The sequence below is a fragment of the Atractosteus spatula genome, chromosome 1, assembly GCF_055471065.1.
Source record: "Atractosteus spatula isolate fAtrSpa1 chromosome 1, fAtrSpa1.hap1, whole genome shotgun sequence".
Lineage (NCBI taxonomy): Eukaryota > Metazoa > Chordata > Actinopteri > Semionotiformes > Lepisosteidae > Atractosteus > Atractosteus spatula.
Window position 1 is genome coordinate 74,183,011 of NC_142706.1, and position 24,190 is coordinate 74,207,200.

General features: G+C 37.1%; 1 protein-coding gene across 1 annotated transcript; it reads left to right on the forward strand.

Moving 5' to 3' along the window:
• The first annotated feature begins 2,384 nt into the window (after positions 1–2,384).
• On the forward strand, positions 2,385–21,491 carry fgf24 (fibroblast growth factor 24). Its single transcript, XM_088921329.1, has 5 exons — positions 2,385–2,416; positions 2,564–2,600; positions 8,126–8,303; positions 14,216–14,322; positions 18,934–21,491. Exons 1-5 carry the CDS (start codon positions 2,385–2,387, stop codon positions 19,204–19,206), a joined length of 627 nt encoding a protein of 208 aa, XP_088777455.1. The 3' UTR covers positions 19,207–21,491.
• Positions 21,492–24,190: the final 2,699 nt, after the last annotated feature.

A 24,190-nucleotide genomic window follows, 5' to 3' on the forward strand; every position in this document is an offset into this window, starting at 1 on the left:
ATTTTAATGTTGCTGTTGTGTGTAATGTAATATTTTTATTCATGAGTTTGAATTTTAGTTCTTACCTTAATCTTAAGTATTTAAAATACTTATACTGAAGGATGCATCAAAGGTGTTGTTTATTCTTCTGCATCAAAGGTTTTGGTTTTCTCTTTTTAATGACTTTTTTTAAAAGTAAGGTTTATACTGCAATTCTGGAACTAGTATGGTATAGAGCTCATGCAACAGTGGAAGATTAAATTATATATATATTAGGAAAACAAAATCCAGTATTTTGTTTCCATATTCACGTTTGTGTGATTAATTTGTAAGTTTTATGTAAATTCTAAGATATTTAATGTATTTTTTACATTCACTGTAAACATTCAGTCTTGTAAATATTTGTTTGTATGTCTACATTATTGCTGTTCTTATTGTTTGATAAGGGATGTGAATGTGCAATCATATTATTTGGTTCCTGAGATTTTTAAAGTTATTTTCTAATGTAATCCACAGATAAATTTAGTTGATTATGTCAGAGCTGTCCTAGCCCTTGTAATGTTGTGCTGAAGGCCTGAGCTCCAGGGAACGAATATTTTTATTCATTGGGTTCGGTTTCGCTGTCTTTTATACAGACCTTTAATATTCAACTTTAAACAGAATTTGTTAGTCACATATTGGAAGAAAAATCTAGCTAACAGGCATGATGAATATGTTAATACCTATAACTTTAAATGCTCAACAAGCATAAATCACACATAGGACTTAGGTGGGTGGATGGTATGCTGTGTTAGTTCATTGGGTGTTGTCAAAGACTTGTAAATGCACAGATTCACACTTCTCTTTCATTTAAATGGAGAAATAGTACTCTCACACCATGCAGAAACCAGACCTCACAGCCACCTGCATTTCTATAGCGTCTGGGAAAGGTGCACTCAATCTACAAATCCCTCACCCCTCCCAGAGTTGCTTAAATAAATGGGTATCGATAGATTCACAACCACAAATGTTTTTGAACCAAGACCACATTTTATTACCACAATTTACAAGTAACGCCATTTACCGTAAACGTTCAATGTTATTTTTACGTCGTCCAGTTCAATTTATACTGTTAACTGGGCTAACGTTGCGCAGTGCAGTATAGTAACCTATGAGGATTACCCTAGGCGCGATTATTGCTAGTTGAAACTACTAACACCGTAAATCGTCAATAGCTCCTCTCTGTTTGCAGAATGACGTCTAGTTTCACATTTTAGGTTCTATTTGTGCCAAGATTCCGTTAACACTAAACAAACAAGCCGCTCTCATTAAAGGAATCGTAACATGCAAAGAACAGTAAATGCATAAATACAAAGATACTTACGTTATTAAAACAAACAGATAATTGAATACCATCATGCCTTCAAGGCTGCTATCAGTCTTACTAGGTGAGTAATGTCTTCACGTTTTGTCCACTTCAGAAATGCACCTGCAGAAAACTCTTGGGGTATCCGACAGTGGTTATTAAATGACTACCAGAAAATAAACATGAACCGCAGAAAAAATAGATGCGACAATTAGTAACCTCCCTCACCCCCTCCCTCCCAAACATAATCACTCTGGAAAGAGGGCGAAAAAAAATCTTCAAAAACTGCCCTGATGGTCTTTCATAGATTGTCCTATCAGGTGCAAACCACTGACAAGTTTCCACCCACCAACAAAAAAAACTCTCTGTACCCAAATCCAAAGGCGCAGATACTTCACTGGCAGACATTACACCATCTCCCGTAGTAAAAGAACTGGCTGTAGCATTTTGTTATTCTTTATTTTATGTTTGCATGTAATGGATAGCTCGGCAAAATCCAATCCAATTCGAGGCATCCACCGGAGGTGATCGTTATTCTGATACCACTTGTTTATTTGTATTTATTTTGTGTTTGTTTAAAGCAATTGACTTGAAGAAAGAGGGAAAAATGACCCACGCAAGGTGTACATTTAGATGTCCCCTCCAGGTAAATTCGGAATTGAAGTTCTATCTGTGGAGCAGCGCACTTTAAGGAGAGAAAAGTGCACTCATCGTATTGCATTCTTGTCCGCAAGGAGAAATCTGCCAGTGCGGTGACTACAAATTAAATCCTTCCTTCTGTGCACAATATTATGTTCTGATTTAGGCAGCTCGTGGGAAGTTAACTACGAAGACAAGAAAAAATATCTCCAAACTTCTTTTTTTTCACCCCGATACATTGAAAACAAGGAAGCACCTAATGTTGCAAAAGTTGGGACGGTTTTACTTCATAATTTTATCCTTCCGCTGGGATTCCAGGAAACCTCCCGGATACTTATTGTAGAGAAAACGCGTGGCCATCTCTGTGGTTACCTCTGGGCTTTGGAAAACGGTGGAAACAGGTGTATCTGAGCAACTCAAGATGCCTCTTCTCCCTTCAAGGTTCATCTACGTGTAAGGATTCCATTTTTATTTCTTTCGATTCATTTAGTGTGTGCATTCTTGCCAATAGAAGTCGCTAAAGGCTAGGATTTAGTTGCTATCCAGGTGCATATTTATTCTGTGTAATCACATTTGATTTGTTATTTTTTCTTCCACCAGGTGCTTACATTTCCTAGTCCTCTACTTTCAAGTACAGGTAGGATTATTATTATTATTATTAAATTGCCTAGTTTATATATAATACGCTTAATATGTATTTGGAGTTTGGAGCTTGTTCGTTTTAATGAAGTTACAGAACTGTTTTCACCATACTTCAACAAAGATTGCAAATTAAGCATTGCATCCACTCCGATCAGTTCGTCATGGTTATCTTATTTAACAAACCTATAATTGCTAATTTAGAAAGGGAACTACTAATCCAGAGTTCTGAAAGAGTGCGTTACTGCTTGCTCTCGGATCAGAAGTTTTTATTCTTCTTTCGTCATTTTGTGGGCACTTTATGTTTCGCATGCTGTTTGTGGAAAGGTTGATATTGGAGTGGAATTGTGTATTTTCTGTTTAAACCTCACAAATCAATAACATTTAGTCTTACAAGCAATTAATTTGAATTTTCCTGTGAATAGAGCCTGCAGCCTACTCGCACACATTTTGCTAAACGCAGAAGTGAAGTTTCGGGCAACATGTGTTGTTAAAGGTAGTGATTTGTTCCAGTTCTATTAAATGCGTCATAAATAATTTCATTATGAGATTGATGAAGTAATAATATATATTAGATTAGGGTCGAAGGCTGACATTCATTCATGTACAATTTGTATTTTTATCTTATTCACTGATGTGGCTCGAAATGTAAATGCGAATGTTGCGTTAATTGCTTTTTGAACACGTTGATACACATATTGAGTTGTACAGGTATACCAATTTGGAAATTATGCCTATATAAGCTGATCACTCGTTTCTGTATTAGAAATGTGAGATACGTGAATGATGCCGATTTTACAAAAATATTCGTTTTACGTTTATGTAGATTTGCCTAAATCATTCGTGTTTTTTGTATTTTTCTGTGTCAAGGAAAATTTTTGTGAAAGTAACAGTCTTCAGTGGAATTCTATTTCACTTGAGGTAGATCGGGTAACGACACGTTCTTAGGATTAAAATATCTTATAAAATATTAAAATCTCAACAGGACCAAGTTCTCTTTAAAAAGAAGAAATGAATCATAAAAGGTGAATGCGGAAAGGGGCTACTTTGTAACAAGTACCATATTTAAGAGTAACTGCATCCTACTTACTATTTTAATAAAGATGCATTAAAGGGACAAAAGGTTGTGAACGCTGGAATTCTCACCAGAACAAGCGTTTAAACTAGCATTTGAAAAATAAAGATTAGATTTGGATATTACAAGCTTAGATATAACATAAAATGTCAAATATTGCGATGCTAATTTCAAGAACGCTAAATTTTACAATGGCGTTATCAATAAAGTGACTATAAAGCCCGATATTTAAGAAAACATAAAAGACTCATCTTTTTTTACTCCCTTATATTGGGAGTAAAAACTTATATTGTACTTATCATTTTCCCGAATTAGATAGATAAGACTTTATTGATCCAGAAGGGAAATTGATTAAATTCACCAATCAGACCACTGCCTGTACTTACAAAATTGGGTTACCTTAAATCTTAAAGGTTTATTGCATTGTGAAGCATTTTCCCTGTTCACTCTGTATTTATTGAAAACGGTAGACTACTTTTAATAAGCAAAAGCAAACTCAAGAAAATAAAATATTCGTACAATATTAGACAAAATCCATTAACTATATTAGGATACGAAAACCCTCTTTCTTACACATTTGGAAAGTCGACGTGTTTAAATTTAAAGTCATGTAATCGATTTAGATTTAGCGTTTCCCGAATTAAATTACGCGAAATAATTATTTAAATTTAAAGCCTAACATAGGCTTTTAGAGTCATTTTGCGATAATCAAAATGAAGTTCCCCATTCTACCACCTTGAAAATCGTTTTTCAATGTGGATTCCTGTAACCTAATGCAGACATTCTTGCGCAATGTCTGTATTTGTTTCGTCCAACAATGTAATACACAACTATACACGAACGTATAGCGTGTTTTGGTAAAAACGTAAACCGTTACATAACATGGATAGTTCTTCGCTGAGGTAGTTAAATGCAGCCCAGTTATAATTTTCTTTAACAGGCTCTGTCTTAATTTGAGTCACAGTTGTGAAATACAGAACCGTATGTCAAATATTCACAGATCAAGAGGGTATTGCGGATGTTAACAGATACACCACTGCAAAGGTACTGGTCATTATCTTTATTCTCTAGGCATTACAAACCTAAGGAAATAAACTGTCCTTTTAGGTTTGCTCAGGTGTTCATTAAATTCGCAACGTGATTATAAACTCGTTTTTATTACTAGAACAGACGGAATTACCAAGATGTACAGATGTAGTTTGTTGTGGGTAGCGCATGGGTTTAAGAATATCGTATTATTTTTAGAGTCGCAGGCGCTCCCAATTTCTTTCAAGATAGGAATGGATGCGATATTCGGATGAAGATGAGTTAACCACAAAAAGAGACAGATGGGTTGAATAGCTTTGCAGAATTGGTTATGTTCTTGTTATCACCTAATGTCGTTTTTCTAAAACACTAAATGCAGTACTTGACATTGGTAAATGATCTATCCCATTCCATTTTTTTTCTCTGACTAGCGAATTTGCAATTGAAAAGCAAGTCAGCCAACAACACGTTTGAGTTTTCTGTTTAAATCAGTCGATTTTGTTAACAAGGGCCATGAGACGCCCAGTCTCTATAATCACCTTGCGTTGTGTGTGATAAAACCACCAGGGTGAATTCCATCTGGGTTCGGGTAGTTTATAGCCTGGGTTTGTCCGTAATCTGAGGAAATAAGAGATGAATCCCTGTTATATAACTGCTGTTTTTGTTCCGAAGGACGTGGCAGAGACAACACCATACTGTAAGCAGAGATTATTTTTAATTCACACTGTTTAGAATTACCGGTGCTTTAAGTGCAGATTTGCAGAAAAAGATTAAATATACAGTACATTTTGACATCGCATTACACATTGACTCTTTCAAGAAATAAATATATATATATATTAGAATTGCTGAGCAAAACACCTGTACATATTCTGACACAAATTTAATGCAGGCAGATCGACATTAAGTTGTTCAGTTGCAGTAGAAATAAAGTCACAAAGTTATTTATTTTAATTTATGTAGAAGAATATGGAGTACAAACTGAAAGGGAAACTATATTAATCAATTAAGGCATTTAAAAATGAGGTAAAGTCATGGTGAATCTGGATCCTGTGGCAAAGATGCATGTTTCTGCTTCACTGTTGTAGTTTCAGCACTCTGTACACTAAATTTAGAAGTAGTAAATTCTGAGGTTTTTGAATATATTTTTTTTACCATAACTCCTGTCTATTTTTCCCTTGTATAGGATTGTATTTGAATATACAGCCTGCTAAAATAAAACACGTTTGAGTTTTATTTTAACTCAGAGGTTTTGACATTTTGAAATGGTTTCCCAAACGTTCATTTCCCTGAAGCATAGTGGTTCTGTTATAGTGGCTATCAATGGTTATGCTCAGAAGCAAGGGATTATTACAGTCTAGTTAGCATATTTTAAAAGAACAGGCTGGGAGAAATAATGAAGAAATAATAGGATAAATAATGGCATATATGTGATGCACATCTATAATGGTGTCAATAGTTGTATAATTGGCGAAATGTTACATTTTATTTTCACTGATTGCAGGCGCAAGTCCACTTTCTCACCTGTCCACTTGCATGCTTTCACGTTTTCCCCCAAACCTTACCAATGAGTTTTACTGTTTCAACATAAAGTGTTGATCTTTTGTTCTCTTATATTCTGGTACTTTGAGCGAAGTGTTCAATACTTACTGAGAAACAAAATCAGAATGTGATTCTAGGATCCCCTGGTAGCTTTTGACTTGCTCTTTATCCCTTTCACACAGTATAAAAAAAGAATGACATTTGTAACCACCTCTAATAATACCTCTAATAATACAGTCATTTTCTCAATAAAATGACTAAAGAGAGTCTGTTAAAAATTAAATCGCTAAAAAATGAAACTAACATAATTCCATTTGCAAAAATGTCAGGTGTTTGCTTTTGTTTTGAAAAAGAAATGCAGACCTTTGCTTGTGACTTCATAAATATTACTTTTATGATTTTTAATGATGTGTGAAATGTGAATAATTCCTTTTTAAAAACAGCTCAAACGCGGAGGCTCTGGTGTACTGGGAAACCGCTTTTTCCCAAAAAAACGAAAATGAATATATGAAAAAAGCCTGAATTAAACCCAAGAAAGAGGTCTGTTTTAAACATCTGTGGAATTACTTGATACGTTTATCTCTGTGGTTGGTTCAGGTTGTAAGACAGGAAAAAAAATCTAGAGAAAGCTTTAATATATAAAGGTTGGACCTCACTATTAGAGCCTGTTGGATATTTAGTTAAGAATTAAATTAAACAGCATCTTCTGTTAAAGACATCTCAATATGATTTGAAATTAATTGTGTTTTCAGAGTGCTTTCTGCACTGGAGTTTTTCAAGTAAAGATCTATTTCCATTCTGGTTTAATAAATGTCATTAATTCACTGAGGTTAAAATAACAAAGAGCCTGAGTATGTAATGTGTACATAATTAGCCACCTGAGAGAAGCCACATAAAAGGCCAACACTGTATAATTACTAAACAGTACAGTTCAGGGATTAGGTCTTGGCAAAAAGAAAGAACCAAAGAGTTGAAAATATAGATTTTTCTCTCCTCAATCACCTATAAAGACATGTAAAGACATGGATTTGTGGACGGTTTATGTGGGTGTTAGACCATTCTTCCCTTTGTCCTGTTATTTCTGTGTTTGACTCAGTCTAATCCACAAAACTGATTAGTAGGGCTCATAGGGCACATAACACATAATCTGAAATGGCATTTATGGTTAAAAAAGAAATCATGCCAATTAAAAGTGAAGACTTCCTTTTTACGTTACTTGTGGTTTTGTGACACACGCGCATGTCTTGTTGCCCAGTTTTGCTCTGCCAACCCTGGGTTGGTAGAATTTACCCACTTGCTATGGAAAACTCCAACCGAGATAGATATTTGTTTTGTCATTGTATAGGGGGGCCCAGGCTTAGGATCTGTACAGGTCTCCTGTCACAGGGGCTATAATGTAGGTGGAATCTCGCTTTTATAACATGACTTAAAGTGCATGTGCCTGAGCTTTTTGTGTAACTAAAATAAAATGTCTGTGTGCATGATAAGACTTCCTCCTTTCGCATGAAGGGTCAGTCCAATATCTAGAGAATATTCTGTCATTTTCTTCATAAAATGCCACATGCTGCTATTGGCGCAGTCATCAACTTCAGTAATTAAGAGTTCAAGGTAATGAAAACACGTAATTGCAGCTGCGAATCAATACTACAGGCTCTAGTCAAAACATTGAAGAGTAAACTGGTCCAGAATTCTACCTTGCAAACCTGCAGGGGAGGACTTTGTACCCAGTCTGTCTGAAGTGCATCTGGCTCTTCAATGTGTTATCTTGCATCTCAAGTTATGTGTGAGATGTTTGAACCCTGCTGGGGTGATCTCTGCACTGCTCGCCAACCATGAATTCAGAATTTCTTTGTGATTTTGTTTCCGCAATTCACTTCAAGGAGTCGCAGCAAACGTCTGCTGACTTTCGGGTGTACGTTGAGAATCGCACAGGGACCCCAGATGACCTGAGCCGGAAGCAGATCCGGATATATCAGCTTTATAGCCGCACGACTGGGAAGCACGTCCAGATTCTGGGGAAGAGGATCAACGCCAATGGGGACGATGGGGGCAAGTATGGTACGAGCATGTGCTTGTGCAGAGCAGACCCGTTCTCAATCCTGTCTGAGCAATAAATTCAGTGACAGTCCGTATTGAGAGCCATCAGTGGTTAGAATGCACAGGCCGCAATCTGAATTCTGTGGCTGTTGATTCAGGCTGTCACAGTGATTTCTGAATTGGCACAGCCAGCAACAACACCACAGCAATTATGGCCCTTTATGGCTGATGAGGGGACAGTGAAATCATATGCATCGTCCAGTTTTAGTTTATTTCTGAAAGAAAGCAACATTGCATGTGATGGACGGTGCTGTAAATGATTTAAACGGACACGGTTGAAGTTAAGTTTAACTTCCTTTTCTTTCGCGATGATGAGCTTGATTCTTGTTTGTAACACTTCCTGCGTTGCCATTTTTAATACTGTTAGAATTGCTCCAGTTACGCAGGAATCCTAATAGCAAAACTTAACAATTTAAGACTGACGAAAAGCTGAAGGTACAAAAAAATATATTCGTTGCAGTTCTAACTTCACTGCTGTTCAATGTGCAATTCCATTGTCTGCAGTGAAAGGCCGTTTACTTTCATAATCATCAAGTTGTTAGTGATAGAAAAACATTTCCTGAAGGTAGCAGTGTCATTGGAACATAATTATAAACGAGTTGGGTGATATAACCAGTAATTTAAAAACCATAAAAGACTATTAATCAAATTGATATAACAGTAAATGAATTGGCTGTCTTTTCTGAGAATCAGCACATGCTCAGTTACCCAGCTTCAGTGAGGAAATGAAGCATTTCAAGTCACATTTGCCACACAATACGGAAATTTGCTAATGTATTACCAGCTGAGCACTCAACATTAGCCTGGTGTCTTTCTTATTTTAAGTATTTCTTGCTATTCTTTAGTGTATTGTTCTTATTTATCTTTAAATAAAGTTTACTGTCTCCTTATTTTTAAACTTTTTGGTTTAGCACATGGATTATTCACTGCGACATACACAACAAAAATTTATGTATTAGACACTGAGATAGAACAAAATTTGTGTTGAGCTATATTGAGTTCACAGATGTGATTCCCCATGGGGGCTGAATTTCTGTGTCATCCCACAAGCTTGTTACAGCTTGAGTGGAAGCAGAGCCAGGCTTTCCCATGAGCACTGCCAGCACAGCTCCTGATCTGGAGAACCACTGTCTCCGCCAGGGTGAGAGAACCTCATGCCTCTCTGTAACAAGCAGAGCATTTCTTCTGAGCCAAGGAAGAAACTCTGCTTTGCTAGATTGCTGACTGTGTGGCCAGTTTTCTTGACGAGATCATGGCACTTGTTGTCACTCAGCTGGCGGTGAAGGTCAGTCGGGATTTCACACCACGACTGGGTTTGCTGACAATATCACGCTTTTCGCACATCTGCGCAGGAAGTTATAATACTAAGAAAATTCTACACAATGAAATGGGGAGAGGAATGAATACAGATCCTTAAATAAAGGTATTCCTGAATGAGAAAGGCTAGCTAAATAGTCCAACCTCTAAGAATTCTCAAGAGACCTAAATGTTAAACGAGGGGACTGTCAAAATAATTTGAGTTAGATGAGTTAAAATCTTTTTAAGCCTTTTCGTATTAATCCCAAATTACTGATTGCAACTCTTACCGATTTAGGGTACAGAGTTTAATTGATGATAAATGCAGTCTAAAGCTCATGTCTCTGTGGTTGTAATGCAGTACACTGCAGAGGCCTCATGAATGTGATACAATTGTATACTTACCTTCATCAGAAGTCACACAACTGCTGTATTAGTAGACTGTATTTCTGAGGAGTTTATACATCTGCGTGTTGTAATTATTGCTGTTGTTCACAGTTTAGCACAAATTCTTACGTCAAATCAACATGTATTTTTTGCCATTTGCTCTCTAAAACCTATATTTTTTTAAGCTACATTTGCTTCTTATTTATAAAGTTATTCTATTGTACCTAAGGCACTATTGTATCTTGTTATTAGGACAGATTATATAATTGCCATTAGCTAATTTGTTCACAAGTTTCTTGTTTTTAAATCAGTTTCTTTAAAAGTGGTTGCTTCATACACTAAGAGTTCACACAGAAAACCAGGTTAGCCAATTGTTCAAATTGGCCAGGGTTTGCTTACCACTCAACGGATGAAGTTTTTCTAAGATTTAATTCTATTTCCATTGTTAAAAAAAAAACTTCAGACTGTCTCGTCAAAGACATAAAAGGAGCCTTCGAGTTTAGCTTTCAACCATTTTCTAAATGATTTACCTCCTTTTTGAATCTGAAGCTCACCTAGTCTGGGAAAGAGTCTGCGATTTCTTATTGCAGGAAGTTCACTGGAAGCTCTTAATGCGTTTTTTTTTTTCGAACAAAAGGAGGCCTTCTAATTTTCTTCCACTTGTGGCTTCAGTAGTAACTGGTTCTGCCACTTGTGGTGTTCAGTGGAGCGACAGACGTTAAAGTCTCAGTAAAGGAGTGCAGCTCAAAGAAGCTCCTCCATAGCCCTAAGGGCGAACTCTAATCCCCAGTGTGTTAAACAGATAGACCATCTTTAACCTTTTAATTGAGTGAACAAGTACTAAAGAGACCCCTAAACATAATGCTGAACCTTCTGAAAAGTTCAAGCTGATTTTCCCCACCAGGACAAGACTGTGATAAAAACCCTGAGGGTCATTTTAAACAGGAAGGTAGTGACAGAGAAAAGAGTAGCCTGCTTCATATCCAAACACGTTAGCTGTTCAACAATTTGAAATATTTTATTGAAAGCACCACGGACAATATTTCATTCTTTTAAAGAACAGAAAGTTACAGCCTTAAAAATGAGCATATCTTAAAATATTTTTCTATCGGTTTGAAATGAATTGTTTTGCTCTCTAAATTTTACTTTTGCCTTATGCTTTGAAAGGTAGTTTTGTTCTTACACTTACATTCTTACAGATATTTTAAATTTTCAGCATCATTTTCAGAAATATCTTCCTCTTCTTAAAATGTGCTGGTGTAGGACTTATTGTAATTGTTTCCTCTTGCAATCTCAGCATCTGAATGGGTGTTTCTGTGTTATTTTGAAAACCTGCCAGTGAAGTGAAATCCTGAAGGTGCTTTTCATGCAGTACTTTCTTTAAGCTCAGTCCTTCCACTCAGAAAACAACATGACTGTGCTCACAGTGCGTACAGCCCAGGCCATGAGCTGTGGTGAAAGTTGCTGCACTGAAAGTTTTGTCAGTCTCAGGAAGTATCTACGTTCACTGCGGAGAGCATGGAGAACGGTGTGCTTCCCATTATAACATAAATATTAGATGAATTCACCATCATCATCATCAAAAATATGTTAACTAAAAACATTTCTGATATCACACAGATTACGTTATTTTTACTTTGGACGTCACTGGGAAATGAATTGGAATTATGAGGCACAGCCATAAATGTGGACAATAAGGTTCTAAGGTGAATAGTATAATAACGTATTGAGATATTGTAATGGATATGCACATGTAAAACATGTGCTGGCATAAATATAACATTCTCAAGCTCAAGCTCTGTGAGGGCATAAACAGAATGGAAGGGTTAACACCAAAAAGGATGGTAAGAAACAGGTGAAAGATTAGAAATGAGACCAGATCATCTGGCCCATCTGACCCATTTGGATAATAACAGCTACTTGTTCTGAGCATCTCATCTGAATGTTTCTTGTAATAAACCAGGGTAGGGTAGACTCCCACAACCCTTTGTGTAAAGAAGTGAGTCCTGTTCTCATTTTCAGATGCTCTTTGATGTGTTTTCTACTCCTTAGTTCTTCTTTTCACTGTTGATTCTGAAGACATTCCGCTTGGTTGAATTTATCAATGGCTTCAGGATTTTGAATACTTGGATCAAGTTTCCTCATATCTCTGTTCCAAACTAAAAAGGTTCAGCTCTTTTTGCCTGTCAGTGTAGGACATTTTTTATGCCCTGGAATGTATCTGGTTGCTCTTCTCTGGACTGATTCCAGAGCTGCAATTTTTTTTTTGTAACGAGGTGACCAAAACCATGCACGTTATTCTAAATAAGGTGTTACTAAAGCTTGGTATGATTTTAGCATAACATCCCTCGATTGAAATTCAAGACTTTTTGCTGTATATTCGAAAAATGTATTTTTTATTTCTTCCTGCCATTAGTTAAGACGGTCTGCTTCAAACTGATTGAACAAAGTATGCCAACATATGTGCTGTCACAGACAAAAGTGTTTCAACTCTTAATTTGAAATACCTTTTTTCAGTGTCTCTGTTCAGTTGCAATTTGAAAAGGGAGCTGGCACTGCCTGTCTGTACTGTTCATTTACCTGGAATCTTGGATACAAATCACAAGGCTGAATCAGTGACCTATATTCACAGAAGGTTTAACACAATTTTTCTAAAAGAAAATACAACTGAAAGCTGGAGTGCTACAAGTAACAACACATACTGTGTTTCTTTGCATGAGTTTGTTTTAAAGATACAACATATGAGTAAATCATTCCTCAGTTGTTTTGTGGCTTGTGAAGACATTTACAGATTTCAGGATAAATAATGCTGCTACTTAAATTGTGGAATCAGGCCTGTTTTCAATAAACCCTGTAAAGATATAGTTGACCTAAATTAATTAGTATCATTGTTTAAAATTACGTTTGTCAGCAACTGGAATGTACAGTATATTTGTCTTGTTTTGAAGAGCACAATAATGTGAAAGTGACTTTTCTTTTGTGTGGGATGGGATGTCATATCTGTTTATGAACCTCATGCTCAGCAGTGAACAGTATTATTCAGCATTTGTGAACTTACCAACTATTTAAGTGCTTCTTTCTCTATTTTAAGCCTAAGACTCTTTTTTTGCCTGTGTGTGTTTTTTTTTTGCTTCATGGATTTACTGTGTTGTCTATTTTGGCTATTCAATCTCCAGACCATCTAGTAGTACTGACCTGAATATCTCATTCAGCTATTTCTAGAAAGGAGCTAAAGTATTGGCTTCACATCATGGCTGCATAGTTTGTTCCAGACTCCTACAAAGTTTTGTGTAAAGTCAGCCTTCCTGTTTTCAGTTTTATGTGTAGGTTTTCATTAGTTTCCACCTGTGCCCCCTGGTTCGTATTTCACTGTTGATTGTGGTTCACTTGGTTCATTTTGTTAGTGACTTTTGAATGCTTCTATTGTGTCCTATGTTTGGCTTCTCTGCTCAAGGTTTAAATGACTCAGTTGTTTTAGCATCAGTGGAGGACATTTCTTTGAGCCTGGTAATGTACCTGGTTGGTGTTCTCTATACTGATTCCAGAGCATCCTCATCAACCACTGTGTTAGTTCACAATAAGCACCCTCAGCACATACTGTATGTTGTACACACTGTGCTGCCTTGTACTCCCTAAGAGCTGTGAACTTTGGAGAGATAACAAATGACAGGAGGCCTTATAGCCCAATTGGTAGCTAATAGCTTCAAGGATCTCATCCAGCTGTTTCCTGAAGGAAACCAGGGTATAAGCTTCCGCAGCATAGCTGGGTAGCTTGTTCTATACTCCCACCAGTCCTCGGGTAAAGAAGACCCTCTCGTTCACATATTTGAGTGCACTTCATCATTGTTTCCATGTGTGTCTTCTGCTTTGTGTTTCAGTGTTGATTCATAAGAAATCCACTTTGTCATTGAGGGTTTTGAAAACTTGTATCATGTCCTCTCATAGTTTTCACTGTTCAAGACTAAAAAGGTTTGTTTCCTTCAGCCCAGACATGTAGCTGGTTACTCATCTCTAGGCTGATTCCAGAGGAGCAATATCTTTTCTATTACATGGTGACTAAAATGGTGCACAGTGAGGCCTCACTTATCTGCAATTTTGTCATGAAATCTCTTGATTTTAATTCTACCCTTATGTATGTGTCTGCACTGAGTTCAAGCTTTACTCATGAAGCTTTTCTTTTTTACATTCAGCTCTCCTGGTGGTAGAAACAGAAACATTTGGGAGCCATATCCGAATAAAAGGGAAAGAAAGTGGGTACTACATCTGCATGACCAACAAAGGCAAGATTATTGGAAAGGTAAGCATTTCTGCAGCAGAGACCCTGTACAAGGTGTGTTGACATGGTTGTAATCTTTTTGCTTGTTACTTGAAAAATGAGTTGTTTTTATCTCGCATATGTATGCGCAACTTTTTGAAAATTAAAAATGTAATATTTAAAACTGAATGTAACTGTATACTGTATCCCCTCCTATCAGAGGGATGAGCACTGTGACAACCTACAACATGCCACCCCCCACCCACAGCGTTTCCCAGCTACACATTTTTACATCTCAATTTCACTGACCTACAGCTGGATTTTACTTCCACAGTCCAGGGAACATCATTATTTGGTGAGACTATACTGCCCAGAGTCTTCAATGCCAGTACAAGGCTATGAACCCAAGATCAGACAGATCAGATTTCAGGACAGAATTCTGCTTGGTCCTCTTACTCCTCTTCACTCTTTCTTATCAACAAGAGGATCTTGAGGAGTGACTTGATCTGAATGCAGACAGACTGCTGGACTTAAACTGCTAAGTCCTCTCCCTATTTCTGTTTATTTAACAGCAATGACTTATGGTCCTATGGGCGTCGATTCAGTCCACTCTTCGTCCCTGGGGTGTCACTTCTGTTTCAGGCCACCAGAGGATGCCACCATCCCACTGCTGCCACCAAGCACACCAGGTCTCCAGTCATGACAGGCATAACTAGCGCTATAACAGCCTTCCAACTGTCACCCACTGTTCCTCAGTTACAGTTTTTTATGTGGTGATTTAGCTGACCTGTGGCTAGATTATGCTTCGACATTCCTGGGGCTTTGTTGCTCCAAGAGTCTGTACTATACAAAGCCTTCCCCCTTGCACACTTAGAGCTACCATACCTCTAGAACCAGACATCCTACCTTCAGTAAGAGTAGAGGAAGGTTAGATATCTCTATCCATAACCCCTCTAGGATTATCATTAACATCACTTCCTCTCATAGGACATTTCTGTCATGGTCGTCATCACTCCTCTAGAGGGTGCTTCTACCTTTCTCGTTGTGTTCCCAGCTTTATTTGTCCCAGCTGTTTCCTATCCCTGTTTCCCCATTTAAGCCTGGCATCTCTGCAGTTCTGGGCTCAGCTTTGGAAGACAGACGCCTGGAAGCCTGCCTACCACCGGGCACAGGAGTGGTCCAAGGGCATAGGCTTCACCACGACGTCCTGACCTCTGAGTCCGGGGCTCGGAGCGCCTTGTCTCGTTATGATTTTAACCTTCCACGTTCCTGGTTCCACGTTCCCATTCCCTGTGTTAACTGTCTTTGTCATGGATGGACCACCCAGCTTTTGGATTACGGACCACGCCCACAATTTTCCCTTCTGGACTTCCTTGGACTTGTTAGCTTACTTCACGCCCCCTGAGCACCAGATCACTCAAGTCACCATCCCCTGTCTGTCATCCTGACCTTACCTTGCTATGCCTTCCCTGATATCCTCCAGACTCTTCCGGATTATACTGTCACGCATAGGGTCTTAAACTACGCATTTAACGGGAGTCAGAACCGGCTTCCTTGACAATGTCTCTATTTCGGATCTGAGAAAGATCTTTTCTTCTCCAGGCTGCCTCCCAGGAGCTATCTCTTTCTCAGCTTTGAGTCGCAGACATGGTCCCTGGCTACTGCTTTCTTTTAACCAATGGATTTATGACCCATAGGGCTCCTTAGCAGCTGTTTTTAACCAATGGATGTATGCTCACAGGTGCATCCTCCCTTTCCTTTCTTTCCTTTCCCTTCCCTTCCTGGTGAGAGAAACCTATGGTCTCTTCTTTCCATAGGACGTCTTATACCTGCTTTTTAAACATGCCCAGCTTATCCTGTTTGGCCAGAGATGCCTTTCAGTAACCACCCCTGGTGCTATAAGCGGATTCCTTCACCCTAACCCAGTGGCTGCATCCTGTGCTCACATCCAAGAGCTTTCACATCCTTTTCCAATGGAGCAAACTGGCATTTCAGACAGGGAGCCCACTTGTGTGTTGGGGGGGGTGGGGGTAAATGCATGGCAAAATACAGAAACTGATAGATTATTCATTGGGAAAGCTAAAAATGCTTCTCATCACCCAGTTTCTTTTTCGTACAAATAACCTAAATAGAGAGACTAGTATAACCAATTAAATCGATGGATGAGCACTGAAACTTATGTACTCCCTTCAGTGCTGAACTCCCAAATAACTGGTCCTAACCGAGGGGATGTGCTGAGAGACTGCTCTGACTGAGGAGACTCCTCCTGAGTTCCCTTCACTAAGCGAAAGCTAACTAGAATCAGCTGCAGCAGAATGCTGTGACGCAACTTCATGTGAATGGCTGAACTTAGCCCATGTGTAAATTCCTGTACCTGTTTTTTCTTTAAATCACCCTAAAAAGCCTCCCTCCAGATGCCAGAGTGACAGCTGTTCTGGTATAACCTACTAGGGGGTTTAGAGAAAGATGCCTTTTTTGGACACATTTCAAACAGATCATACGCTGCTCAATTCATCAGATAAAAATTAATTGTGATTTGGCCTCCATTTAATGTTAGATATTTAATATTATTCTTAGCGTAGCAACACTTTGAGTAGGTGTTTTGTTTATCTTTGGAAAATTCAAACTTTAAAAAAGTATGTTTCTTTTGTGACATAACCTAGACCAAAAACAGGCTACATGTATTTCGTTTCTGTGTAAACATTTTAAAGTATGCTCCAGACATAGAGCAGATGGTCAATACAGTTTAGAAATGATTCGACCTTGTAAAGGGACAGTTTGATTCTGGAGTCTGTTAGCAAAACTGGAAACGTGTCACAGCTATTGATAACAGCATACTTAATAAATTTTCTTTTGCCTTTGGAATGATTCTCCCACCCTAAAACAATGGACACAAGATTTAAAGTGGTTTTTGGGCAAAGCCCCAAGTACCCTTTAACTTCAGTGGAACTCATTCAGAAATTCCATGGCACAATTTGTTTTAAACTTCACAGAGAAACTAAAGTTCAGAGTAAAATACTGAGCTTCAAATTGTTATTTTCAATTTGAAATACAGCATCAGTGAAGGCTTATCTTTTTGTTATCTTATCCATTTGTGACCCAGGTTTTGTAGTTGAAATAAATAAACAAAATGAGTCATAAGAATGAAAATTATAGCATAAGACAAGCGAGATTGCACAATATTCAGCAGGTCGTACTTAGTTATAGTTGGTTGTCATAATTATTGTGTTTGAACTAAAAGGATGTATAATTGACAGATTCTAAAAATTGCATCCTTGAAACTGTTACACAACATTCAATTTGTGAAACCTGCAAAGGAACCACGTTATTTAGGCAACACAACAAAATATGACTAGAAACAGATGTAGAATTTATCAGAAAATGCTTTTTTTTCCCTCCCTGTTGCAATTAGTAAGCTTTGATCTTGATGAGGTCCAGTGTGGATTAGCACAGCTGAAACAATTCAGAGTTTTTCTTACAGTTCATTTGGAAGCATGAGCTTATGCATTTGAGTGCTCCAATTGAAAAGCAACTATCCTTGTGAACACTCACCTTGATATGTTGATGGATGATATCTGCTTAAAAGATATGCAGGCAAAAACAGAAGTTGCATATTCAAAGCTCGGGTTAGGACATATCTGTCCATAAAGAGATACAATTTCAGGTAACTATTTGCAAAAGTTTTGTAAGTCAAATAGTACCATAATAAGTAGGAGGGTTGTGGATCTCAATATTGTCATTTGCAAACGCAATTTCACTGGTGAAAAATGCATTGTGATTCTACCACTAATTCACTAGATGGCACTGTGAGGGGGTAATTTATTTGGGTTGGGTTTGTAATTTGTAATTTTTTAATTTTAATGAAAGTGTTCTTGAAAAAGCATTTTGATTGGTGCACATCAAAAGTGTTTGCCTCTGTGTCTATACGGCATACAGTTTGTCTCTGTATGTATAAAGTTGTGTACATACATTTTGTAATTAATACAATCAGAAGAGTTCATAACTCGAAAGAAAGCTTCTGAGACAAAACAATGCTTAGTGCCTTTATTCAAAAAACGACAAAACAAGAAAAACTCTTTTTCAGTCATAAATAGTGCATTCCAATCTTTTCTTTACTTATTTAATATAGACTAAAAATACTGTAAGCAGACCGGTTTTTAAAGTGTTGGCACATGGAAAGATGTCAGTCTGATACTGTATTGATCACGGTGAAAACAGAAGAGAAATTTCAACTTGTTTAGAATCTTGGTATCTTTTGCCTTTAATTTGTTTCTGAGATGGACCAGTTCATGGATCTTGAGTATTTTATTTGCGTCTTTTTTTAAGGAAAGAGTCAGACACAAGACTTAATCAGGTTCTGTCATAATCAGATCCCCCTGACATAAGACAGCTTTCTTTGATCATGTCACTCTCCACTTTAATTTGACAGCAAAAACACAATACCAGCAGAAGTTACACTTTTGATAATATTTCCCTGACATTTTACACGGCTAATAGTGTTAAGGATGTTTTTTTATGGGTTGAGTTATATGGTCCACTATATAATATAAACAGTGACGATACTTACATGTGTGGAATTCTAATTACTAAACAGTATATGTGAATAAACTGGATGGTTACAGGTGTCTTATCTATCACTGTTTTTTCTTGCAGCTTCAAGGGAAGAATCCAGAGTGCGTCTTTGTGGAAGAAGTTCTGGAAAACAACTACACGGCGCTTGTGTCCGCCAAGTACAAAGGCTGGTACCTTGGTTTCAACAGGAAAGGGCGGCCCAAGAAAGGTTCAAGGACTCAACAGAACCAGCAAGAAGTTCACTTCATGAAACGTCACCCGAAGGGGAAAGTGGACCCTCTCCCGGAATTCCGCTTCACCACGGTGACGAAACGGACTCGCAGGGCCCGGCGCTTGAAGCCCAGCTCCAACTGACAGGCAGGCCGGGAGCCCAGTCGGTGTGCGAGAGACTCGGCCCTCTCGCCTCAGAGTATCACTACAGAACTTTTAAAAAGATGTTCTATTTTTGTACTTGAGGAGTGTGAAATAACTCCATTCTGCTGGATGATTCTGTTTTTTTTTAATTATTATTTTATTTATACTGGATTGACTGAAACCAAGGTGTTTTTTTTTACATCTTCCCATTGCTACTTTTCAAAATGATAACAGAAGAAGAGAAACCTCTGAGGGGTTAACGGAAAGCTCATTCAGACTCACTGTCTTGGTGGAAGCCTCTTCGCATTTTGGGATTACCAGTACAAGGATGGATTGTTTTATATCTGCTGGGACTGGACATCATTGAGACCAAAATAGAGAGATACATTAGTGTGTGAGTTTAGTTAACTGCTTAGCTTTAAGTGCAATATTTTATTCAGGCCCTGTTTTTCAAGGTAGTTCTATGAAAAGTGCTTTTGGATCCGCCTAACTCCAATGTGACTAACGGCCATTTCTTCATGGATTGTGTTGAAATTTCTGGTAGCTATGGTGATATTATATCCTCCTGTGACCTAAATGCAGCTCAGTGTAACATGTTCTTGCGTGCCTGGCACGTACAGTAATTGTTGAGGTTATCCAAGTCCCACATTCATGGAAAACCACTGTTTATGTAATGGGACAAAACCCAGATTACTATTATTGGAATAATAAATTCCTAACAAACAGTAGCTTTTTAATCTTGTACACCTGCGATTAATTGTCTTACATGAGGCGAATCGAATCACTGGCCAAGATAACAGCTCCAAGACTATTACTGGACATACCTGTCTAAAATTTCCCACATCTTCAGACTGTATTTGACAACATGCAATCGCTTAAAATATGCAGTAGTTTTTTAATAACACTGTTTTTCTTTTTATTATATATAATTGTTGTCCCGCAGTTTATATAATCCAGAATAGCTGAATCATTTTGCTACATTAGGTTAATCCAGATATGTACATGTGGAAAAGCTAGTACTTTTTAAAGGTACAAAGTAGGTGTACACTACTTGATAAATGACTTGGCTGTCTAAGGACTAGTCCTCAGCTGATTGTAAAAACAGTACTTTAATAGGACCAAGGAGAATGTTATTAATTGGCTTGTGATTACCCAATTAAGTAAAAGGAAATTAATATGAAATAGTTTTATGCAGAGTAAAACATTTAGCTTATTACTGCATAAACTCTGACTGCAAATGACCAAAATGTATTTATTTGTTCTGTAATGATAGCAGAAAAGAATGTGCTTTCAGAAGAAAAAAGGAATTATAATCACTTCTTTTCTGCTTTGTTTCGAAGAGTGTGGTATTCACCTCACTTTATGTCTCTCAATAGTAAATAAACCTCCTTTTTGTGTCATTTGTGCCTTAAAATTGGATCACAAGACAATATGAAAATGCTAGTGAATATTTCAGGAGGAACTTAATATCTATTTATAATGTTCCAGTCAGGTATTATTTACTTAGCCTTGACATGAAAGGCTCTTGTACTAACTGACCTATTGTACAGTTAAAAAATGTTTAGTGTCTTTTATAGTCTTAGTGACACCCAATTACATTATGATTGGTAACAAAGTCATGTGAACATTTTTCTTGCTTTTTTAAAAATAACCAAGGACTAAGGGAATAAAAACCAATTTCCATCATTCCCTATAGAGTTAGTGGATGTAGAAAAGAGTCAGAGAGGATGAAGGCTAGCTGTGGCTAGATGGCCTGTATTCTGGACAGATGCAGCTCTTGGTTTAGAATGTATCTTAAGGAGCTCCTCTGTTTCAGAAATTAAAAAAAAATAGATGTTTTTTGTTGCATTGTTTTTGATGTTATGCCTTCCTGAAAATCTGTAATTTTATTTGCGAAAGTGAAAGATTTTTTTCATTTTTTTAAGGAACTGAAATGTTAATCAGCTGACTCCAGTGCTGGATTTTTAATCACACAAGTGGCCGCAGAATTGGTCGTCAGAGGAAATTGGAGTTGGAGTTTTGGAGTCCACAGAAGGCTCAATGCCTTGGGGCAGTGATTTTTTAACTTTGGGCCTCAATATTGGTAGGGTTGTACTATTTACTCATCTGCCAAGGGGCAGTCTTTATTGTGTATGACTTGCTACTAACAACTTGACAAGTATGATTTAAAATGTATGCGATTTTTTATGACTATTATAACATATTTATTGCATTTCATTGTAAATACAACCTGATGAATTTATTTGGCCTCTGATAATAAAGTGAGGACTATATTTAAAAAGAGAGCTACAGCTGTGTTTTGTGTACTCTTCTGACCATTCAGACTACTAATATCATGTGATTTGTGTTTGGTAGTAATCAATCATTTTTTTCCTTTTAAAGTTAGACTTTGGCTTTACCAACTGAAAAGGCTGTTTTACTGCTATGATTAATAGGTAATATTTATGCTAAATAGTACTAATTAACTTGCCTTGAGCAGCTGCTGAAGCAGCTTGAGAAAATGCTGGCACTAAACTGTTGAGAACAACACTAATGTATGTAGTCAATACATTGTGTTACATCATAACAAGATAAATGGAAAACATTGGTAAAATAATTAATGGTTGGCTACTTGCTTGATTTAAATTATTTTTCAAGGTTTTAATGGGTTACAAACTTACTTCAAAATGTTGATCTTTGAATGTGAACCTGTTTGTGTCTGTCAGTTACTATTATTTCTGTCAGCTGGGCCTTTCGTTACTGAGGAAAAAAATATTTTTCATAAATCAATATTCATAATAAAAACTGTAAGAAACTAATTTAAAATTTAAATAAAAAAATGGTGAAATAGTAAAACAAAAATCTATTTAGATATGACCAAATTATATTTCATCACAGTACCATCTGTGTCTCACCTCACACCATTTTTATTTACAAGACTACCTTTACTTGGTTTGCCTACCAAGATCAACATTTTCTGCAGGATTCTGGTGATTGTAGTTTAACCGAAGTGATATTCAGCTCTGATAAAACTACCCAAGACAAAACTCTTTACAAATACATTTGCAAAGGTCTCATATGCCCCCAAATAAAATCGTGAGTAATAACAGTCTGGTCTTGTTGTGTCTGTTAGAGTCAAAGTCAACAGATTTCCTTTGCTGGATATAGAATGAAATTGGTATTCCACAAATACCAATGCCTTCAGTGGTGGCCTTTGAGTTCAATGTAACTGACAGAAAGCAATTGCTTAAATCCTTCATGGACAATCTGTTGAAGCACACAGGGGGTTCTGAGCTGGGTGCCTCAGGCATTTATGCTTTGCCTTTTCTTCTGTGGGGTTGCTCATATGCACCTTATTTTCTGCATGAACCCTGTATCAGTGGTGAATTGGCGCAACACTGCTAACTGGGGAATAGATTTGTTGATTAAATAGGACAGATATAGGTTTAAGGGGATCCAGTTGATGTAATGTTTTATTTTGGTAAAGAGCTTGAAACATTTTGACAAGTGTTACAGTAGAACAGAACTGGCAATAGACTTGCAAAAAGGAAGTGCTCAGGTTACAAGGATGCAAAAGGCTGTTACAAATTCCAAAGATTGAATATAAGTGTGACATACAGTGTTTGGTGGATAAATGGGTAGCTATTTTTGGACATCAGGCCTAAAGGAAGAACTTCTGTTTTCTATTATTGTTCACTTAAATACATGTGCATTTTATTCAAGAACATATATATACTTACACATGTATGTATGGAGGACAATTGTATGGTTGTATACAGAAAGAAGTGGTCATGAATGTAATAAAAGAGCAAGTAATAGGTTTATTTATTCACACCTGAAGAAGGCTTCACAGCTGAAACGTTGTGTTTTCTCTCTTCTGTTTTCAGCATGGGATTAACCTGTTACTTGTTTCTTTGGAGCCTACACATGTTGATGCAGCCGCCCACCTGAACTACCCACCTGAACTACTTCAACCCACATGAATGTAATAATGCCGTTTGAGTACATTAAACAGAATGAGCATGGCATGATGGGTTGATATGTATAATAGTGTTTCATAATTTGTTTTAACTGATCCACTTTTCATAATTCTTGTTTCAGACACATACACACCCCCCCCCCCCCCCCCGGTATAAACTAAAAATCTATTTATACATTTTCTAGTACAGATTATAAAAACTGCAAATGCCACTGAGGACAGACTTATAATGATCTTTTATCCAGCAGATGCTTGTTTTACCATCTCGGTATGAGCAAGAAAGAATCACTTAATTTCCTTCTATTTAAGACATTGCCTATGACAGGATGGTAAATTAAAGAACCATATTTGGAATTTACTGCAAGAATTGCATTGCTGTAATCTGTAAGTAATTGTTAACATTTTTATGCCAGCTGTTATCAAAGGGTTCATGATTGCGTTAGATGGAGAACATGACACAGGACAGCATTTTTCAAACCTGCTTAAATTGCTTCAACTCACAGATCTCCAAAAACAACTGTGTGACAGGGTTTACAGCTTGTTCCATTTTCATATTAGTGTGTAACAATTAACATTGATCGATGTGTAGCTCAAACATTTTACTGCAGAAGGATTTGTGAAATGAATAAGATATGGAAATATTTAAGATATTTAAATTGCATAGGAAAGAATTAATGAAGACAATTATATTTAAATAATTTTGAAGCTAAAATTGTTGTGAATTGTTTCATCTAATTTACAGTTTTATTATTTAATTTAGTTCTTTTTACATTGAAATTTACTTTCAGATTATTCGTCCGCCATTCACTCTTCACCTAAGTAACATATGCTAGAGCACAGTCAAGCAATAGGTCCCAAATAACGCAATGCTGATTGATTATAATTAAACACAGCCTGCTGCCAACAGTTTAATGATTATTCCCAGCTGAGTAGTTTTTTTTCTAGACTTATTCTTAAAATTGCTGTATTCTTCTAAGAAAATTAGTACTTGGACTCTTGACAGAATTGAGTTCACAGGGTCATTAT